Source organism: Aptenodytes forsteri, unplaced genomic scaffold, assembly GCF_000699145.1.
Source record: "Aptenodytes forsteri isolate BGI_AS27 unplaced genomic scaffold, ASM69914v1 Scaffold94, whole genome shotgun sequence".
Classification (NCBI taxonomy): Eukaryota; Metazoa; Chordata; class Aves; order Sphenisciformes; family Spheniscidae; genus Aptenodytes; species Aptenodytes forsteri.
This window is the reverse complement of record NW_008795017.1, coordinates 8443341-8464551: the sequence shown is the minus strand read 5'-3', so window position 1 is coordinate 8464551 and position 21211 is coordinate 8443341. Positions and strand designations below refer to the sequence as shown.

The following is a 21211-nucleotide window of genomic DNA, read 5'->3' as shown; positions in this document are numbered from 1 at the left end:
CTCCTGCTGGCCACACTATTTCTGATACAGGCCAGGATGCCATTGGCCTTCTTGGCCGCCTGGGCACACTGCTGGCTCATGTTCAGCCGGCTGTCAACCAGCACCCCCAGGTCCTTTTCCGCCAGGCAGCTTTCCAGCCACTACCTTAACACTGCAACATTGCAAATTGTAAAAATCCGGTGGCTGGTTACCTTCCCTAGTGCTGTCTACCATAGGCGTAATCTTGGTGTTCACTTTAGATATGTGTTTTGCAGAGCTATCTTTCTGATTAATGGTACACGTGGGCTGAATCATAAACTTTGGTCAGATCTTAACTATACTGTACTTTATTTTTGTTTAGACTATTTGCTGCCAGTAGTTCTCTTTTTAGACTGATAAATACTAAAAGTTAGAGCTCCCTGCAAGCCTTTCACACAATACCTTTTTTGGGGGTGGGGAGAGAAAAATGGCAATTTTTGTAAGCAACGAAAACTTAATCCACACACATCCTGCCTTACACTTAATCCAGAGACTTTTACAAAACAACAGAAAAGGACAGAAGAAAATGGCAAAAGAAAAGCATCTTTAAAATATTATCAAACATGGCCAAGAAAACCTGCCCCCAAGCTTCTATACGCTTGCCTTTATTCTGTCTCAATGTTAAGAAAAGATTTTTCTGCATTAGGAACATTCACAAAACATAAACTTTGTTTAAAAGAAATGTTGACATGCAAGTTTTTAGGCATTTATGGCTATGCCCTTATTAATACTATCCAGATAGCAAGTATCCAGTACGTGTGATCTGTCCACTTGTCCTCCTTGCTTCTCTGACAGCTTCATTTTTACAGCAACCATAGAGAAACAGTATCTGATATCCCACTAGTTTTAAGGAGAAACATCATTTACACTTTTAGACTGAATGCAGATTAATCAAAGGTAGTTTCACTAATTTTAGGTTTATTGATGCTATAGTTTACAAGAAAAATAACCACATTACAATTAAATACTGCAGATCATCTAGCACCAAGTTTTGTAGTTTGCTAATTTCAGCAGATGAGAATGAGCGGTTGACACCTGCATTAAGTGAATGAAACTGGTTTCCATTGGGGTTATAGTTCAAGTCATGGTTTCATTTTTCAGAGCTCTCACTGATTTGAGCTCTGGCTAACCTTTTTTTTTTTTCTTTTTTAAACAAAAACCTTTTTTTCTATGCATCTCCAGAATAACCAAGATTAACTGATTTTTATGGACTTTCTTTCATTCGTAGACTTCATACATGTAGATGAAACCTTATCATTGAGTGATTCCCAGTCCTACAGTTTTTCTCTCAGAAATCATCTTTACAGATTGAAGAAATATTATTTTTGATAGAGGAGGGGATAGTTTGATAGTCTACTAAAAGCAACTTAGGCCAGGGAACATCATAGTTTTATTGATACCATGTGATTGATATCATGGTAATCAATACATTAGAAAAACCACTGATCTATATTTTTGAATTTAGTAAACAAAATACAGAACATCAGACATAACACTGGGAAACAATATCCAATACGTTAAAGAAATCACTGTTCAATACTCATTTTTCAATGATACAAAAATACTGTGTCAGATTTCCTACTGAAAGACAAAAAAAAAAAAAAATCACATTTTTCTTAATATTTTCCATCAAAAATGAGTCTGAAAAATCAGCAGTTTTACTCAAGAAGTCAGAAAAGCATTAGGGTCAACCTGTGTAACAAAGGTATTTCCTTAGCTTCTTTGGCTGCTTTATTACCAATTACTATGTATTACTAATTGATAACTATTATTTGCCATTATTACTTTCAAATAATTAGAATAAGCTCAAATATTCTCCTTTTCTTTCTGTTTTCTCCTTTAGCTTCTTAAGATCATTATGACTTTCCTGAATTCTTTCACAATGGTTGCAGCCTAATTTTCATTCAAGTGCTGTAAGTGCCACTTTAAAGATGCCACAGGACTTTTTGTCAAGTTATCCCTAAAGATAGACTGTTGTATTCGACTAGCAAATTCTAATAGGTCCAAATAATATCTCAAGAGGAAAACAGTATGACTAACTGGAGCCCAAAGCATTGTTTGTTTTGAAGCTTAACTCCTAGAGACATTTTGGCTGACATATTCCCATCTTACTCACATCTGTGCAGATAGTTGCCTGAATTAAATGAAGGGGGGTGGGGGTAGGGGAGAGGATTATGGGAGAAAAAGAAAAATATGAATGAAAGAAAGAATTTAGCATTTGATTAACTTTTTTGCATCTTACAAATTAAGCAATTAGAATAAAACTAACAATCTAACTCATACCTCTGATTCATACACCTTACCATTAACACTAAGCACCATACTAACAGAGGAGTATCCTATGGTATTCCGGGCAACACATTCGTATCGACCTTCATCGGCTGTTCCAACATCACGAATGGTAAGAAATCCCTCTGGACTAACATGAAATTTCCCACTCTCAGTTACCTGTACTCCATCCTGCAGCAAAGCACAATGTTTAGTTATTATAAACACTCTTTGTTTTCAAACCTGAATTTTTGTCTTCTTTTTCTCTTTTATTTTTACATTTTATTTATATTTCTGTTTTGTATGCCAAATTGTATGTTATGTTGACAGGAGGACTTGCATGTACTTCTAAATTGTACAGTGTATTTATTTACTTTTCAAAGTACTCATTATTGTAAATAAAAGTTTTTTAATAGTTATAGGTCCTCACCACATAAATTTTAAGACCCAAACATAAGAGAGCACCTCTTGAGAACATATATATTTGATTTTACTCAAAATTAACCAACTAAAAAAGATCTCAAGAGCTTTATATGTATCAATCCTTCATGTGCTATGCATTTAGAAGCTATTTAAGGTACATTAAAGTACATTTTCTAATGCTCACTAATTGAAGAGAAGAAGATAATCAGGAAAATTGAAGATCAATATTAGCAACCCATTAATTCGCTGGTAACTCTGCTAATAACTCTAACTATCTAGTACCTTATTCCATGTAATTACTGGCACTGGCTCTCCTTGAGCGCTGCACGGGATCTGCAGGTTTGTGCCAACCTCCACTGTCATGTCACTGGGAACGCTGGCAAATACAGGAGTCACTGAAAAAACAAATGATACATTGACAAGGTATGAAATACAACTTGTGCAAAAGACCATCTAAAAAGAGGTCAGCACTGTTTATTTTTTTCAGTCACCCAACATTTCTTAATCTATAGCCCTATTCTGTCTGCAAGTTTTTAGTTGCTTACAAGTTTGTCTTAGAGATAAAATTCCTTATTCCTGATGTCTGCTTCAGGCTGATTTTTAAGGACTCTTAACTTCTAACAAAACAGGCTAGTAGTTGCCAAAAACACTGAAGTTCCATAAATTAAAAGCTCTGAAAAAAATTTCTGTGAATAGCTAAATCTGAACAAAGTCACCAGAATGAATATCCCATCAACTTCTGTCAATTTTTGAAAGTTTTAGTTTTTAAATAGCAACAACAGAGATTTCTTAGATGATAAAACCAAAACTTTCCACAACTCATTCAACTGTGATTCCCCCAGCCCGACTTGCTGAGGTGCTAAGCCTTCACAGAGCTCCTACCCGCCTGGCACCAATGAGCCCTAGGCCTTAAAACATCAAAAAATCACCTCCAATTTTAAGGACACAGGGCACACAGTTACCTAAATCCACTGTGAAGAAAATTAACGCATTTCTTAAGCCTAATTTCCTTCAAATCCAGATTGACATCCAGCACTCAGATATCATCATGAGAAGCACATACAAGATTATGAAGACATTAAGAATTGTATTTCTGCTATAACATATCAGTCTTTTTGGGGGAGTTGGAGGGTGCTGCGCTCTTACAGAGAAGTATTTGGCCACACAGCATACATTTATACCACCAACCAAACCTGGCCCTGGTGTTAAACTGTTTGTATGCAAATGGCTATCAAGGACCAGAAACCATTTCAAATAAGGCATCCAGAGGCAGGCGTCCAGCACCGGGAGGCAAGAGAGTCTTGCTTTGTGGATGTGAGCTATGTCATGCCAGCAAACAGACCTGGACCATTAATCTGTATTCATTAATACAGATTTAGCCACAGTGACCACTGACTAGACATTCCTCAGATGAACGGTCCTTTTGCTAGAAGCCCAGAAGAAAAAGTTTTATCTTCTTGCACAATTGAAAATAGCATTGCAATGAATGTATGGAGAGCTCCAATTTCAGGCTGCATATGCACCTTTAATCTTGTATTTACCATCTTTTGATGACTGGATTTTGCAACCTGAGTTACACAAAAATCATTTTATTAAGCTTTACTCGAGTGAAATTTAACACAGCTAGAAGGCTATAAAACTTTTTAAAATTGAGTTTTGTTTTATGGAATTTTAGTCAACAATTTTATAGAGGTGAAAAAAATCTTGATTTGACAAATCAATCTCTCAGTACTACTCCTAACTAAGAAAAATCAATGGAATTTTTTTCTAACAAACTTCTAAGCTCAGGAAGACATTTGAGCCCCTTTCACTAATATACTGTTTAAAATGAGGTCACTAACAAGAAATGCTCTGAATTAAATGTTTAATCTCCTTGAATTTAGTTAAACACAAAAGCACTTAACTAAATTCTAAATATTAATATGATTCTAATTAATCCTAGAAGTAGCTTACTTAGAATTTACTTGAAGAAAAGCATAAGAAAAATGGAGTGGGGTTTTTTTCCTGTGTCAGCTTGTTTTAAGTATAAGGAATTACTTTTCATTGTGAAGGTCATTCTGCTGTTGTAAAATAAAGTGTTCTGTTTCTGGACATCAAAACATTATGTTAATAACACTATTTAGTTAACAGCATAGAGTCTTATAAGGAACTAGTCTTTTCACAAAACAAAATACTTTCCCAAGCACAGGAATACTGTCAGCCACAAAGCAAACCTCCATTCTTTACAAAAAAGAGTAAATCAGATAAACCTCCTTCACAGCAGACAGACTGTTCTAAAGGAATGATACTCTGTACAAATACTGATAAGTATCCATACATGTTATTTATTACAAAACACCTGGAATCTAAAAATAGATGTACTCAGAAATAATGATCAGAAATGTGAAATGTTAGCAATACCCTGAACAGCAAGTTTTCTAAACAACAAAAGATATAGCCTCATTCTAACAGGCTTTTACCAAAAAAGGCCGTGTTTAGTTGCAAGCTTATATAGTCTCCAACTGACTTTGAACAAAGTCTATCAGTTCACACTGTTTCACATGCTTAATTTATAAAAACTAATAAAACACCTTGTAATTCAAAACGAGCAACTTAGAATCATTGTAAAATGCAGCAAAAGTCCTGAAGAAAAACCCAAGCACTATTCAAGCTCTGTTTCAAAAGCTTTTTTAAGTCTAAACAAAGATAAACTACTTCATACTAACAATTTGTGCCACCAAACATAATTAATTCTCAATTTGACATTTTAGGGGGAAAAAAAAAATCAAATACAGTACTGTGTATTTTAGTGTAAGCTTAAATCTTTTTTTTTTTTTTTTTCCAGCAGCTGTACATGGAGAACATACCTCTAGGCTGTACGGTCAGGTATACGACAATTCGTTGAGAACCGATAATGTTAACAGCTTGGCATTCATACTGGCCCTGGTCGTGCAAAGCAACCCTGGAAATCCTTAGGGTTCCAGAGGATAGAACTAAGTGCCTTCTGTCAACAGACAACTGGCCTCCTGAAACACAGAGCAACAGCATTTGCTATTTACAGCGGTGCAGCACAAAGTCCCTTTGTGTCTGAAAAAGGGAAAATCCAGAAGATTTTAAATTTGATAAAACATTGGAAAAATTAAAGTCTCTTAAAAAAAAAGAGTTTGAAGCCTTTACTTCTCAGAAGAAAAACACGCAAAGCAAACAAAACATACATATGCACACAATCATAATCCTGATGTCTTCTCTGTGGTAGAAATAAATATTTTCATTTAAGGAGCATGATAAAGCATCTGAATGAGAAGGCATCATAAGAAGAACACCAGCAAGTATTACTGTTCATTTCATATTATTGCCATGTGTGTAAGACACAATTCATCTCATCTGCCTAGTCCATCTAGAGAATCCACAGAAAAATACATACAGCCCCGAAAAAATGGAATATAATAAAAATGAAATAAAAGGCACATCAGTGTCTGTACCCTATTCTTTCTTTCTGGACATTTCATCTGATTGGAGCAATCTTGGTAGAGTGAGAGACAGGGACATTATCAGCATCAAAATGATCAAGAGTTTGTTAAAAATCTCCTTTATCTACCATAACTTAGAATTTCCTAAGAGTAGTTTTGCCTGCTAGAGCTATTTCATTTGATTCAACTGGAATATTTACTTACTGATAAAACATCCACTACAGTATTTCTTCCCGTCGGATTTGGCTTAATGCCTTTACAGCTGCAACCTGATAAAACAGTCAGTAGAGTGCACCCCAGTGTTCCTGTCAATCCACATTAAGTGACAGAAATGCAGTTATACTGATGCCAGTTACAGGTTGGACTGCTTTGGTTTCTGAAGAGAGCACATCCCACCTAATTTCAGATCTCCAGTTAATGACAGCCATTTCCATTTCTTCTGCAGTAAACTGGCAGTCATAGGTATTGCCACGTGTGATTTTGTCTCATATTTCTTAAACATTTATTCTTAGGAATCTATTATGGAGACATATATTTTAGTGAATCTTTTTTACTGAATAATGAAAAATACTTGGGCAGCTAGCTTCTGTGGGACACCTTGCCTTTTCCAGCTAAAGCAGAAACAGATGAGCCCTGTTTCCTTCAGAGACTGAAGAATCTCAACAAATACATGCAATTCCTTTCAATGCATGAGTGATTCCAAAATGACAGCTAAACTATTCTAGTAGTTTAAAAGTAAAAATGGAACACACTTACCTCCTTTAGTCCAGGCAATAACAGGCTGGGGATAGCCTTGCGCTTCACAAGGGAAGTCAACGGTTTGTCCCTCAATCACTGTTTTGTCTTGAGGAGTGACAGTAAACTGAGGTAGAGCTGCAGAAGAGAAAATAAACTGCTTAAAAAAAAACAACTGAAAAATGCACGACCGTCTGAAATTACGTACCATTTCGTGTGACTCAAATAGCTCATATTGGTGGGAAAAGAGGTGCTAATGGGACTCTTTTATATTGTGACCGCTATAGGGCAGAGAGTTAGGGCAGCCACTTGTGCAACAGGAACATCTCCCTCACAACCTGGCCCTGGTGTCAGTGAAGGCCGCTGGGATCTACTGCCATAGATCCAAAGTAAGAGGTACAGTAAGACTTGTAGAATCAAACACAGAGTGTTTCCTGGATTAAAAATACCTTCTTCTCTTCTCTCAAAAAATCCTCAGCTAAATTATGAAGAAAATGCAACGTAGTCAAAACCATCCTGAGCTGCTTGTTTTCTTCTTTACACAAAGGGAAAGCAGTGAGTGGAGTGTGAGCCAATTTCTGCAGTAACATCATGGCATTATCAGTGTGAGAAGTAATTTGTTCAGCTCCCAAAACACAATTATCCATTGGTGAATAATAAATGAACAAACCACATGGACAAGTTGTTTTGTATAGCTTTAAAAATTGAACTCATTAACAAAGCATTTGCAACCTAAACTGTCTGCCAACTAGAGATCTTAACATGAGAACAGAAACAAACTTAAATTTAAAGGTTACTCAAGAAGTTTTGCAAATAAAAGTTCCAGCATGAAAACATTGGCAAAAATATTCTCCATATATATGAGGCTTTTGATATATTGTTCTCGAAATACTTTATCTTCATACTATTCACATACAATACCAAAATTATTGCGATCACTTTTGTTTTGCAGAAAAGCAATGCTAACGCCTCAGCTGGTAAAGTGATAGTTTCCATGAAACTCAGCAGAAAATGTTCCCACTGAAGTGTCTACAAAAGAAAGGCAGCTCAGATCTGTACTTGAAACTCCATTTCTAGTACTCCAGGCACAAATTCTAATCTCTACGATTGCTGCCTGCTACAGAAAAAATTTAATCCCCCACAAATTAGACACTGCATGTTTATTTCTACAGGCAAACAAAACGTAGTAAGAAATAAACGTTTCAAAACACCAATGATTAACTTCTGAGAATAATCAATGAAACTTTCAGAGAATTAGTGTATGTTATCTTACTCTGAGTGAAATGTATAGCAACATTGCTGTGGACTACACTAAAATAGTGTAATTAAAAGAAAAAACTCTTATGATTTTAGTTCGGCTTGGACAATTCAGAAAAAAAACCAAAACCACACAATTTAAAGTAATATACTCTTCCGAATATGTTTTACAGCATGTCACTCCTAGTTTAACATTACTTACCTTGGACTATGATGTACGCAGTCGCATGGATATTATCTATGCTGTTAGTTGCAAAACAGGTATACTCGCCACTGTCCTCCTGCTTCACATTTTGTATGTAAAGTCCTCCTGACGGAGTTATCGTGACGCGGGGGTCACTTGGTAAAGGGGTTCTGTCGCCTTTGGTCCAGGTAATTCGTGGCTGAGGGTGCCCGGTTGCACTGCACTCCAAGGTAACACTCTCTCCAACTAGCACTTCGGTATTTTGCGGGTGAATCACAAAACTTGGCCGGGCTGTGAGAAAAGAGCGATGCCTAAATATGACTTTTAGCTCACATAGCACTAATTTAGCTGAATGTTGCAATAGTTTGGGGAATCTAGGGTTTTTTTAATAGCTCTGTTCCAACATACTTCTAATCTTGGTGCAAACTGCGTCACTTTAAGCCTAATCTAGCTGCAGACATTTATAAATATCCATAGATAAAAAATAAAAGCTCATATAATTGCACTGATGTTTTTTCTTAACTCCCATTACAACAGTTTTCAAACATTTCCTTCTCATTTGCTGATCTTTATAAAGGTCTCTTCAGAGGCATAGACACTGATAGGCAGAAAACAAACTGGTTAAAAATTGCCATAAGTGCACTAAAAGACAAAACTGATTAAGCTACATTTTAGTAACTTTTCCCAACTACATGTGTGCTTTGCAGTGACATTTTAAGTTTACCTGATGCTGAGCATCAAAACAAAATTTTCTCACAGCAAAGTTTGGAATTTAAAAACACTACAGTCCTGGACAGGAATTTAGTGATTGCAAACGTGAAGCACTGGCTAGACAGAGATTCAGGCTAAAAAGCTCCTGAGCAAGGATGGCTGCACAGGGTGTGCCAAAGCTTTCATGAGTGGCCTGTTCAGAAGCTTGTGGTTTTCAAGTATCCAGAGAGAACGTTATTGCACTGAGCAATATCACAACGCAACAGCCTCTTTTCCTAACCCTTCTACAAACAGCCTACACAACTATCAGAATTGCATATTACAATAAAGATATTAACAGGCTGATTTGCATTTTTGTTCTAGAGATATTGTAACTTCATGATCTTAAGATGCCCAAGCACAAGAAATCTACATGTCAAGAACATACAAGAGCCAAAGCATCTTATTTTTAGCAATTTTATTATCAAAACAATTCTCTATCTGAATGCAAAATTCAGACTTGATGTTCTTTACCTGGTGACTCAAAGTATCTAAGAGTAACTTCCTGAGTTTTCACTTCTCCAGCCACATTTTTTGCCATGCACTGGTAAATGCCTTGGTCTGTTTCTTGAGTATTCTGAATCATTAACGTGCCATCATCTAGCAAGTTTAGACGGGAATCTTCTTTCATACTGAGCTCATTACTGTGAAGAAAAGAATCTGCTGGAGTTAAACCTTTAAATCACAAGCACAGAAAACTGCCAAATAATAAACCCCAAAATATATTCCCCAAAATAATTTGGGGAAAAAAAAGTTTTACTGCTGTGTTAAGTAAAATTATAGAACTTTTAGTTTTCTCCTACAGAGAAGAAGAAGAGGAGAAACAAAAAATGAACCAGTTTTGCTTATGCAAGTATTACATCTTCAAAATGAAAAGCCAAAATACTTTTATAAGTAAAAGCTTTCAGGGAAAAAAGTGAACAAAATACACATACCTGGTCTCATTTTCATTTAGGGCTGTTCTAACTGGCAAATCAATTTAAAATGTTTCCGCTGGAAGTATATAACATAAGTTCAACACTCAAGATATGTTCTACTAGGAGAGGGGTTAGCTGCTATAAAACCATCTTTGTGCCAACCTCTGTCTGGATTGCCCGAGGAGCACTAATGATAATTTGTATAATTATAATTCGTACTGGCTTGAAACATAAGTTAAGATCAGGTCTTCAGGCTATGTCATGGATACATTTCTGTGATATTATCTAAGAACAGTTAGGGGTTTTTATTAAAGGAACTGTTTCTCACTCCATCCCTCACTCCATGATATAGAAAGCACAGAGGAGGGATGAGATCTCAGCCCCTATGTACAAAACCCAGCCTGACTGCTGATCTATTCAACATACCGCTCAACAGGTCAATGGCTTTTGACTGAAATCTTGCCATTTTCAACTACCTTGCAAAGAGCTTTGCTCTCATTTATGCAGCCAGGAAACAAGCCAGAGTCAATAATCCCACACCCCAAGCTCAAATTTCTTCTTAAAACTCTTTCATATGTGTATTCTGAATACATGTTTTCTTTGTTTATTATAAAAAGTACATGAGCCAAAGAAAATTTTAATGAAATAATTATATCAAGTTCAAGGCCCTGTTCTTGACATACTCCATAAGTGCTGTACCCTTGCTGCACGTGGGGTTCTCACTGACATCAGCACAAAGCTACAGAACCAGGACTCTATGTTGTTCCATTTTATCAGCAACTAACAAACTAAAATGGTTCATTTGCTAATATAAAATGTGAGGGAATATATTTTCCAGATCAGGTTCTCAATTTGTATAAGAGCATTATTAAGCCAAAGTCTGGTTAATCTAGTGGTAAACTCACAATTCATGTGTCCATCATAAATTCACATCAGTTTAAGGGGGGGCGATGTGCTGCCACATGGCTGGTTCAGCCGTGCTGTGCCCAGCACTGCTGGAGGGAGCCAGGCACTGGGCAGAGCTCGAGCAGCCACTCTGCAGTAGGCTGGCCCTTGGGCTGCTGAAAGATGCACGTCCTTCATAGGCCCTTCCCTTCGTCCACTAAGCAGGGAGGAGAAGCAAGGAAGGAGCAGGTTGCCCAGAGAGCTTGTGCCACCTCCATCCTTGGGGACTCTTAAGACCCAACTGGATAAAGCAACCTGGTATGATCCCGCTTTGAGCAGAAGGCTGCACTGGAGACCTCCTGACATCCCCTCCAACCTGAATTACCCTACAATCCTGTGATACTTGCCTGCCTTCCATGTACTGGTCTGGGGAGCCTGGAAGTTGATATATCTCTCCTCTCCTGGAATGGAGCTACACTTTGGAGGAGAGCTGCCTCTGAGGAGCTGCGGCTCAAGGAAGACCTTCTTTGAAACCTAACTCTTATCCAGCTGGAGTCCTTTAAAAAAGTAGCTTTTGCTCTGCCTCAAAATGTAATGCAAAGAGACCTGCACAGAGTATGCAAACACTAGCTAAACCCACAAACTGCATGTGCAGCACATCCATATTGGATTGCCTGGTACTTACATATAAATGATTTACAGTTTTACAGGTGTGAGCAATTTTGCAGGTATAACTACAGTTGAAAATCTTACCAATAATATTATAGTCATAAATTAATATTTTCTAAAGTTATCAGCTCTTAAGTGTTTAGAATTACTAATAAAACAGGTATGGGCGATTATTACTTCATATACTTCTTTTAATTATAATATGTTTCTGCTGTAACTATTCCATATACTAGCATGTAATGCGTGTGGACATGCACCCAGAAATGTACACACACCCAGACAAACATACTTACATCAAGATTCTCTCTTCCTCTTTTAAACTTACTTGTTTCGAAGCCAGATAATTTCTGGTTTAGGATTGCCTTCAGCTCTGCAAGTGAAGTACACTGTATTCCCTGAGGTAACATCCACATCCTGAGGCTCTGATGTAATTCTTGGCCTCTCTGTATCAACAATAAAATGTATAAGGAACTTTTACTTGTTTTAAAACTACTAAAGAATGGTAAATAAAAAAATTTCCATACACCTTGTAGAAAAATATTTTTCACAAATGTTTTAACTTAAAATATTTATATGCTTAACCAGGATTAAACGCACTTTTCCCTAAGCAAAAGTGACTGCAGGCTTTCTGACCTCCTCCATTGTTCCTTAGGACCTTTTAGCAGACTGGAAATGGATTGTGCAAATTTGTATCAGGTTCTAAAGTAGCTGTTTTATTTATTTGAACAGAGACTCAATTTGCTTATGAAGGAAAAACTTTAAAGCTGCAAGCACAAGTGCCATTTAAAGTAACTTCCTCTAGATAAGTATCAGTGCCTAACCTGCCTCCTACAGAATAATTTGTCCAGTTTACTTCCCGCAGTTTCCATATTCAGGCTCCTTAGATGTGCAGAGAGCTGGTAGGATGCCATGTGAATTATTCTTGCACCAAATCTCCTTTTTACTATCTTTTTCAAGAACCTTGTAGATGCTTATGGTCATAATTCTCATGCTCAGAATTATATCCAACACACAACCAAAAGGACAATCTACTTATTTTATATCTTGGCCTCATCACGTGGCTGGGCAGGCAAATGCCCATAGCTTGATGGGAAATCTGCATTTTTATTTTGGAACAGAAGAGTGGCCCACGGGGCCAAGCCTTTGCACCCCTAAGCTGAGGGAATACAGACAAACAAAAGGCTTACAATAGAAGTGATTATCCATTAATCCTTCAGTGACAGAGGATTTCAGTGCCTGTGCAGGGCACTCCTTGTAACTATAGCTGAGTAAAAAAGAAATCCAGTGGCCTGACCCCGATTCCAATAATATCAACAAGAGTTTTAACAATAAGGTATGTGAAATCAGGAGCAATTCTGTTCAGCTTCTTTCTTCCCTTTCCCTTGTACAGAAGGGAATAAAGGACACCAAACAATGTTATCATAATACCAAAGACCCTAGTTGACAATCCTTTTATGATCAAAACTGAAATATAAAAAGGAAAAATAAACTCTTTCTGCATAATCACATTTAGTTGCTCAATGAGAAATTTCAAACTTGGCTATATTTGTTTCTTTAAAGATAGGCTGAAGGGTAAAAGCAATCATTTCTGTCAGAAGCAGACAAAAACTGAGAAGGAACACAGGGACATTTCTGGCAATAACCAATATTGACCAGAGGTGGTCAGTGTTATCGAAAGGAACAGAACAACAAATTCTAACAAAACAACAAAAAATACAGTTTAGGTACATTTAACACATTAAAGAAGCCAGCAGGAAGTTGCAAACCCACCACAGTTAAGTTCTTCTGGTGTTATTGTGGCCACTGATCTTCCCTGGATCCTTCGTGGATACTCACAGGTAGCTGCTGCTTGAGCATTACCTGACTCTGCATACGTCTTCAACAGCTCCGCCAGCCAGAGGATTTCACAGTCACAGTGAAGAGCGTTTGAATCCAAACGCCTGCACAAAACAAGAAGCAGCCACACCACCTGTTAGCAAGCACCAGCTATTTTGTTAGGATAAAAATGGTTCTGCAATACCAGCAGCACCTTTATCTGTGAATACAGACAACAGGCAATATGGAATACAGGTGACGGTTACTTGCTTATATGCATTCTAGTAGTCTTTATTACAAAAATGCATATTATTTTTACTGCACGGGTAGGACTGTGATCAACATAGCAAGCATCTAAACAACATTTCTTTTTTAACCCCAGCATTCAGTGAATAAATCAGGTTTTATTTAGATGTTATACAAACTTTGCTTAAATAAGGAACTTACACCATTGTCCCCAATTTTATTTTTTATTTAGATGTTATACAAACTTTGCTTAAATAAGGAACTTACACCATACATTTTTTTAACCCCAGCATTCAGTGAATAAATCATTTATTTAGAAGATGTTATACAAACTTTGCTTAAATAAGGAACTTACACCATTGTCCCCACATTTTTTTCTGTTTAATACTTATTACTCTAGTAACTTCACAGCTAACCTGACATTTTTACAACTTCCCATTTTGCTGATCAGGTAGCTGAGACAAAGACCCACAGTTTTATTTAAGCATTAAGCTCTCATTGAGTTCAGTGGGTCAGTAACTTCATAAAACACCTGCCTGTTGCAGATAACGAGAACTCATAAATTCTGTCGACTTTCGTTCCAGTAGTGGAGGGCCCTGTTACTATGTGGAACACTGCACTTTCTGGTGGAGGGCCCTGTAGGAAAAAAATAACATTAAGTACAGAAATCTGTACCATTAAATATGTCTATATATAAATTGGGAATAAAGTTGCATGGCAAAGCAACCTCAGTTTGGTATATCTTTGGGGGTTGTAAACTTTTTGATCGTTTTGTCTTTTAATTTTTTTTTAACATCTTGTACAAATGCTCAGATATTTTTTCTTCTTTGTTCTCCTATGAAAAACAGGCAAGAACAAGCAAAACTATTTTACAAGCTACTGTGCAAACATCTCCCAGTATATCAGATGTTATTGGTAGAATTTAAATCCAGAACATGAAAGTCACAATGTGACCTTTAGGGATAAACTGTCCCAGGTCAGAAGACACCAGGTCAGTCTCGCCCAGTCTCCTGTTCCACTAATAGCCACTATTAAAACTCCCTTTTACCTAGGTATTATGTGAAGAAGAATCTCTTTCTGTTTGCTTGAACTCCACAGGACTTTAAGGGAGGTATGAGTGAAGCTGCTACCATGGAAGGTGCGTTGATCATCAAAATTTACTTTATCCTGCCTTTCGCCCCCAGTTAAAGGTACAGTTTCACAACTGTCCTAAACCAGCAGTGCCACAGGACCATCTTCCTGTTGTGCCCCTTGCGATCTCCTTTCCCAGTAGAGCTGGCGCTGTGACTCGCTGCACAGCACACCCTCAGCAGTCCTCCCAGAAAGGGGAGTATGCATGCATGACTGCCTTTCTCAAAACGGCACTCTTGGATAATTTAAAGAATGTTTATCCTAGATCAGTGAAGATCCAAAGTGAGGGACAGAAAATCCTCTGAAAGTCACCTTACTATGGTACTCTTATTGAGTTCAAGTTTTCAAATGCTACCGAGGGACTAAAAAGCCTCTAATTTTCCAAGTTAATGGCATTTCAAGAAGAACTGGCTTCTGGAGTTGCTTTTGAAAGTAATACTTATATTCTTAAACCACCGAGCACTTTTTTATAACTATGTTTTTATCATCAGATAAGGACAAGTAAAACAATTAAAAGAAAACAGTAAAATAATCAAATATTGAAAGAGATCATAGAAGGATCACCCAGTAAGACATAGACAAGAGGAAGAAAACAAAAACAAAAAACCAAAGAAGGATCCGTGTATTATTGTCCTGTGGTTTCGGCTGGGATAGAGTTAATTCCCTTCCTAGTAGCTGGTACAGTGCTGTGTTTTGGATTTAGTAGGAGAATAACATTGATAATAACACACCGAAGTTTTAGTTGTTGCTAAGTAGTGCTTACACTAGTCAAGGACTTTTCAGCTTCTCATGCCCTGCCAGCGAGAAGCTGGGAGGGGGCACAGCCAGGACAGCTGACCCAAACTGGCCAAAGGGATATTCCATACCATGTGACGTCATGCTCAGTATATAAACCGGGGGGAGCTGGCGGGTGGCGGCGACTGCTGCTCAGGAACTGGCTTGGCATCAGTCGGCAGGTGGTGAGCAATTGCATTGTGCATCACTTATTTTGTATATTCTTTTATCATCATCATCATTAGTAGTAGTACTAGTATTTTCCCTTCCTTTTCTGTCCTATTAAACTGTCTTTATCTCAACCCACAAATTTTACTTTTTTTTTTCCGATTCTCTCCCCCATCCCACTGGGGGGGGGGGCGGGGGGGTGTGTGTGTGTGAGCAAATGGCTGTGTGGTGTTTAGCTGCCTGCTGGGTTAAACCACAACAATTACTTAGTCTACAAAACAAGACTGTATGACTACAAATAATTCCAAGACAGGAAACAAACGAAAGTATTTAGTCAGTCACTAAAGATGGTAGGATATGAAGTAACGGTCTCAATCTATGTACGTAAGCAACTGGAGCTCAGCTTAGGAAAAATTATTTAATAAGTAAAACAATTACACAATGAAAGACACTTGCAAGGAAGATAAATATTGCAAGATGAGATACAGATATTTAAATAATTAGATTATTTAAACTTTCTTTAGTTCAATAATAATTCAATTTACTTACAGTCTCTTCATAGATTCTAAGTGACTAAATGTTCCAGGAATCAAATGAGCTATTCTGTTGTTATGCAAAAATCTGTTAAAAAGCATAGAAATATGCATGTAATCATTCAGATTTTGAGACATACTCATTTCATTTACATTCTTCTGAAAGTCCTTTAAGAGAAAGTAATTTTACAAAAGAAAAAAAAATTGAACCTTTTTCAGCAATTCATTGGCTGCTATTTTTTAAGTGGCCTCCAAGGTGTATGTGATGTGTCCACATGGGGAAAAAGAAGCCATAAGAAGACAAAGTAACAAAAAGGAAGGGAGCTCATAAGCATTCAGATGAGAAATAAACAAACAAAAAAAAGGTCATAAAATAAATCTTCTACTTCTTATTCATAACATTTATTTTAGGCCAAACATTGATCACACCTCTTTGGGAAATAGTTTGCAATAGGCAATGCTCACTTCTGCATGCCTCTAAGGTTAGCCTGACCAAAGTGTTCTTGGCAAAGACTATGTAGTAGTTACAATTAAAAAATTAGATTAAAAATAATCTATGGGAATGATAAAAATATTATTTTCCAATTTCAAACATTTGATTTAATTCAAACAAAGAAGAAAACTGACTTCTGAATCTTACCCCAAGAAAAACAAACTTACAGCCTTTCAAGTTTTGGAAGATGAGTAAAGGATTCAGGTTCCAACGTTTCTATTTGATTAAAGTGCAGATATTTGAAAATATGTTAAACAAAGAGAAAAATACTGAAACAGTTTTCTTAATGAAGCTGAAATATTATAAAGCGTTTGATATTGTTTACACATCTAAATGGTGATAGTGATGTAGTGGCTTAATTTTCTTCTGTTATCATCTGAATCCTGTACTTGAATCTGAGAAATACAAGACATGACAAACAAGAAGGGTTTGCAGACCACTATATAGTGTGTGTGTCTGTGTGTGTGCGCCTGTACATATATGTGCAAAAAAAATTGTTTGAAAACCATTACTTTGAAGATTTTGGAGATACTACTTTGAACACTCTTTTGCCAATTCTAATTTTCATTAGTATGCATACTTGAGTAAATATATATGGAAAAAAGAGAATTATGATTTTTTACAGGAAAATGTTGCAGATTGTTTAGAAAACATCTAATTTCCAACAGAATAACATTTTTAATGGGCAACTGTTTTCATTGCTATCACATTGAGTGAAAATTTCAAAAGATGCCGAGAAGTAACTTGCTCTAGTCCATGAATACTGGCGTTTAAAGCTATGAATGCTCTCAAAAGCCAAACAAATTCGTAATATAAAAACAAGTTTGATTGAATTGCTTTTAGACAAAGGGCTTTCCAGCAATTGGTGCACAATTAACCACCACAGCTGTGCCCTGTTTGATGCTCTGTTGATGCTTACGTAAGCTATTAATATCACACAGCAACAAATATTATACAGCTGTTAGTCCTGTAAAACTGAAAAAGTCTAAGGTAACAAGATAATTAACCAGATTATTAATCTGTAACTGCTGTGAAAATGGACTGCAAAGGCAGTATCATTCCAGTCTTGACTATGTCGTGGAGGTACTCCATAACCTTGCAGATGAGAAAACAAGAAGTAACTGATAAGACTTGCACAAGAAACTGTGAAAATTATTTATAAACTTTGGATCCTGATTATATCCGAATGTATCCAAACCTCCTAAAGTTTCCTATTTGACCTCTGACGAACTCAGGAACATCTGGAGAATGTACATATATAGCAATTGCTGTGGGCTGAAGAACGAAAAAGCCCATAATTTAAAAACAAAGAGAAAATCTCAGACCCCAAAATCTCCTGAAAAATCAATCCTTCAGCATGAAAAGTAAAAGGACACGGGAACTCCCTTGTGCTGAAACACCGCACGTGCTCTACTCCCTGACCTGAGCCGAATGGTCACCGCAGAGAGAGGAAAGCGGGAACAAGCAGCAATTACGACAGAGAGTCATTGCAGCGAGCCCTGGAAGACGCGTGTGGCAGGGAAGCCAGGCACGTGCCTGGCAGTCTCCCAGATCCCCTGCCAGCAGCAGCATGGCCCGAGCGTAAGCCAGCGAGCGATGCCAGGGAGCAATGAATGGGGATCACAGAAAAAGCTAATAAATCAGCACGGATGTGATCAGGCACATCGGAGTGTCAAGTCTGCTTACTGCCAGTGCAACGCATGGCCACAAATTGTAGTGAGCACAGTGTATGATCCTGTTTGCATAAGGAAACAAGCAGCGCATAATCATGCTGCGCCTGCCAGCCTTCATCTCCCTTTTGAAAATACAGGCCAATTTCATCTATATTAAAAAGACACACGTCTCAAAGGCAGATACTTCCTGCAAGATTCATTTGAATTGCCAGCGGACAGAAGAGAGACCTCAGTCAGGTCCAGCCCTGAGGAAGGACCGGCAGGACAGGGCAGGTATCTGCCCCACGGGCAGGGCCTGGCCGTGAGGTGGGCAGGCACAGCTCGCCAGGAGCCAGGGCTCTGCTCGCCCACCTCCCCAGCATCAGCAGCCTTTGGGAGGGGGCAAGGCAAGCTGGGGATGACTGCAGTGAAAGAGGACAAAGGAAAAAAACAAACACAACTATAGGGTTTGTTACTTCTGAAGCAGCTTTGATTTTGGAAAGTTACATACGCTACTTCTTGTGCAGCCAACAGGGATTTTTTCCTTTTTAACTTTGTTAATTCTACTTGCATTTTTATGACTCATGAGGACCTTGCAAACGTATCTCCTTATCTTCCCAATAAATTAATCTCTTGTACTTCTTTGGCATTGACAAGGCAAGATTTGTAGGTAATACCTCTTACTAGGACAACAAATAATGTTGGTAAAAGCAGGCACATTGAGGCATACAATCCCTTCTTCAGGTCCATGGATCAGAGGTGAGATTAGCAAAGAGAGAAAAAGAAAGGACACCTCTCAGATGGTTTAAGTGATGTATACATCATTAAACTCAAAGCAACAGCTCGTAACTGCTGTTTAGTATTCAAGACTACTACAATTACAAGTGTAAAGAATACTTTATGTGTCTGAAAAGTCATCTTGTTTTTCCAACCAAATTAATCAGTCTAATTAAAACAATACTTCTGTTATAAACCTTGCCTTGTTTACAACCGCAAATCATCAGATACAGCTACAATAATTCAGGCACTGAAGCACATTGTAACAATTAACTTCACCTCATCAGAAATCATGCTGCCTAAAGTAGCTCAAAAAAATCAAATCATGAAGTCCAACTGGAAAATACTCTTAACCGCTTCATATGACAAGTTACTTGGGTTTTGCAGGTCTTTAAATTATGACCTCAAAAAAGTCCTAAGCAACTTAGCAGGCAATTTATGAACAGAACAAGGTGTTAAATATGTGGACAAAGTAATTAGCAACAAGTGTAATTCTAAAAAAACAGATGCAGAAACCAGATTGCATTGTACATCTACAGTAAAAAGAATAAAAAATCCTTGGCTTTATGACCTACACTTTAATGACATTTTATCACTTAGGTTTATCACTTACATTCTTTTCTTCTATGTACCACATTAAAGCTTTTTAAAAGGATTTTTAATATTTTAATTAATATGAGAATTTCTTGGACTGGAAATTCACTTTAAAGGTAACCATATTCAGGAAATAATCTCACACAGACATGTCTTTATAGACATCTTTCATGTTCGGAGTATAAAACGCTCTTAAAAATAGTAGTATGATGTAATGAATTTAATACTAAAAAGACTTACATAATGGAAATTTAAAGAAAAAGCATGCAAGAGTGATTTTTAAATACCCCTGTGTCTTCCTTTTTTAATTCTGAATTCACTATCAAGGATGAAACAGAAGGAAATACTTAAGGAAAAAAAAGGTCCAAACCAAACACACCTAAAGGAAGATAAAGATCTGATCAAATAAGCATGGTACAGATTTTCTCTTTGTTATTGATCTTGGAGGATGAACATTTACAGTAAAATTCAGTCCCAGTGGCATTTTTCACAACACTAAATTTAGGATTATATCTTCTGTAGCATAATATTTTTGTAGAGGATTACTTTTATCCTATATGCCAATTGTTCATTTCTAATAGTATCTCCACATCTTTGGGGAAGTACTTAAAATCCATTAGTTGAGTATAATCTATGTTCTGAATATTTAATGTTTGCCATTTTGATTTTGTGAAAGAGAATGAACAAACATATTTTTCCCACATTTATCAAAGAGATTTCCCTGCCCAGGGGTATGACAAGAAATAACAGGAAAGAGATTTAAATAAGATGTTACAGTAATGATATAAAATATTGGCACAGGGTACTTAAGGAGATTATGGAATCCCCTCTTTAAAGACTTTTAAAATAAGGCTATAGAAATATCTGTTTCCAGCCATCTAGGTTTGTTGTCCCTAGCTGATCTTATTTTAGAATAATAAGGATGTACTTCTAAAGGCCCCTTTTCATACCTTTTGGGTTTGTTTGTTTGTTTATTAATTCTCTTTCATTATTTCTTACCATAGGTATTTTTAGCAGCAATGAGACTTTAATCAGGCTCCACTGTGTTAAATGTGCGTAACTGCTCACATACAGTTATGCAAAAACCAGGAACTCTTTGTAATATAAAACTTAAAAAAATTCATAGCAACATTTCAAAGCTACTGAAAATTGAACTGAGGGAAATAAAATGAATATAACAAGCTGCATCACTATATGTAAGACAACGTTTTTTTATTATGTCTTACATTAATCACGTTTATTAATTCCCCCCAAAATATGTATAGTGTACACAAACTACAGCATAACTCTAATAACAGCTTATAAAGAGCAAAATAAGTATGTTAATATGAAAGTTAAAAGAAAATGCATGATTAGTATTCCACTAAGATTAGGCAAACAGATTTAAATAATTCCATTAGTATTTGGGGATCCCACTAGTTAAGGACTGCAGCGAACACTTTTTGTCCCTGATACATACAGCTTTTGAGATCT

At 36.9% G+C, this 21211-nt stretch overlaps 1 protein-coding gene across 1 annotated transcript in view; it reads right to left on the bottom strand.

The window, feature by feature from the left end:
* PXDN (peroxidasin) overlaps nucleotides 1–21211 on the bottom strand; it is a 70383-nt gene that overhangs the window by 28244 nt on the left and 20928 nt on the right. Inside the window, exons 5-14 of the mRNA XM_009275628.1 lie at nucleotides 16883–16954; nucleotides 16239–16310; nucleotides 13326–13495; nucleotides 11881–11998; nucleotides 9559–9728; nucleotides 8353–8625; nucleotides 6915–7031; nucleotides 5556–5714; nucleotides 2992–3104; nucleotides 2322–2478 (exon numbers count right to left, since the gene is read on the bottom strand). Of these exons, the coding sequence (XP_009273903.1) occupies nucleotides 2322–2478; nucleotides 2992–3104; nucleotides 5556–5714; nucleotides 6915–7031; nucleotides 8353–8625; nucleotides 9559–9728; nucleotides 11881–11998; nucleotides 13326–13495; nucleotides 16239–16310; nucleotides 16883–16954 (1421 nt within the window). The remainder of the gene's footprint in view (nucleotides 1–2321; nucleotides 2479–2991; nucleotides 3105–5555; nucleotides 5715–6914; nucleotides 7032–8352; nucleotides 8626–9558; nucleotides 9729–11880; nucleotides 11999–13325; nucleotides 13496–16238; nucleotides 16311–16882; nucleotides 16955–21211) is intronic.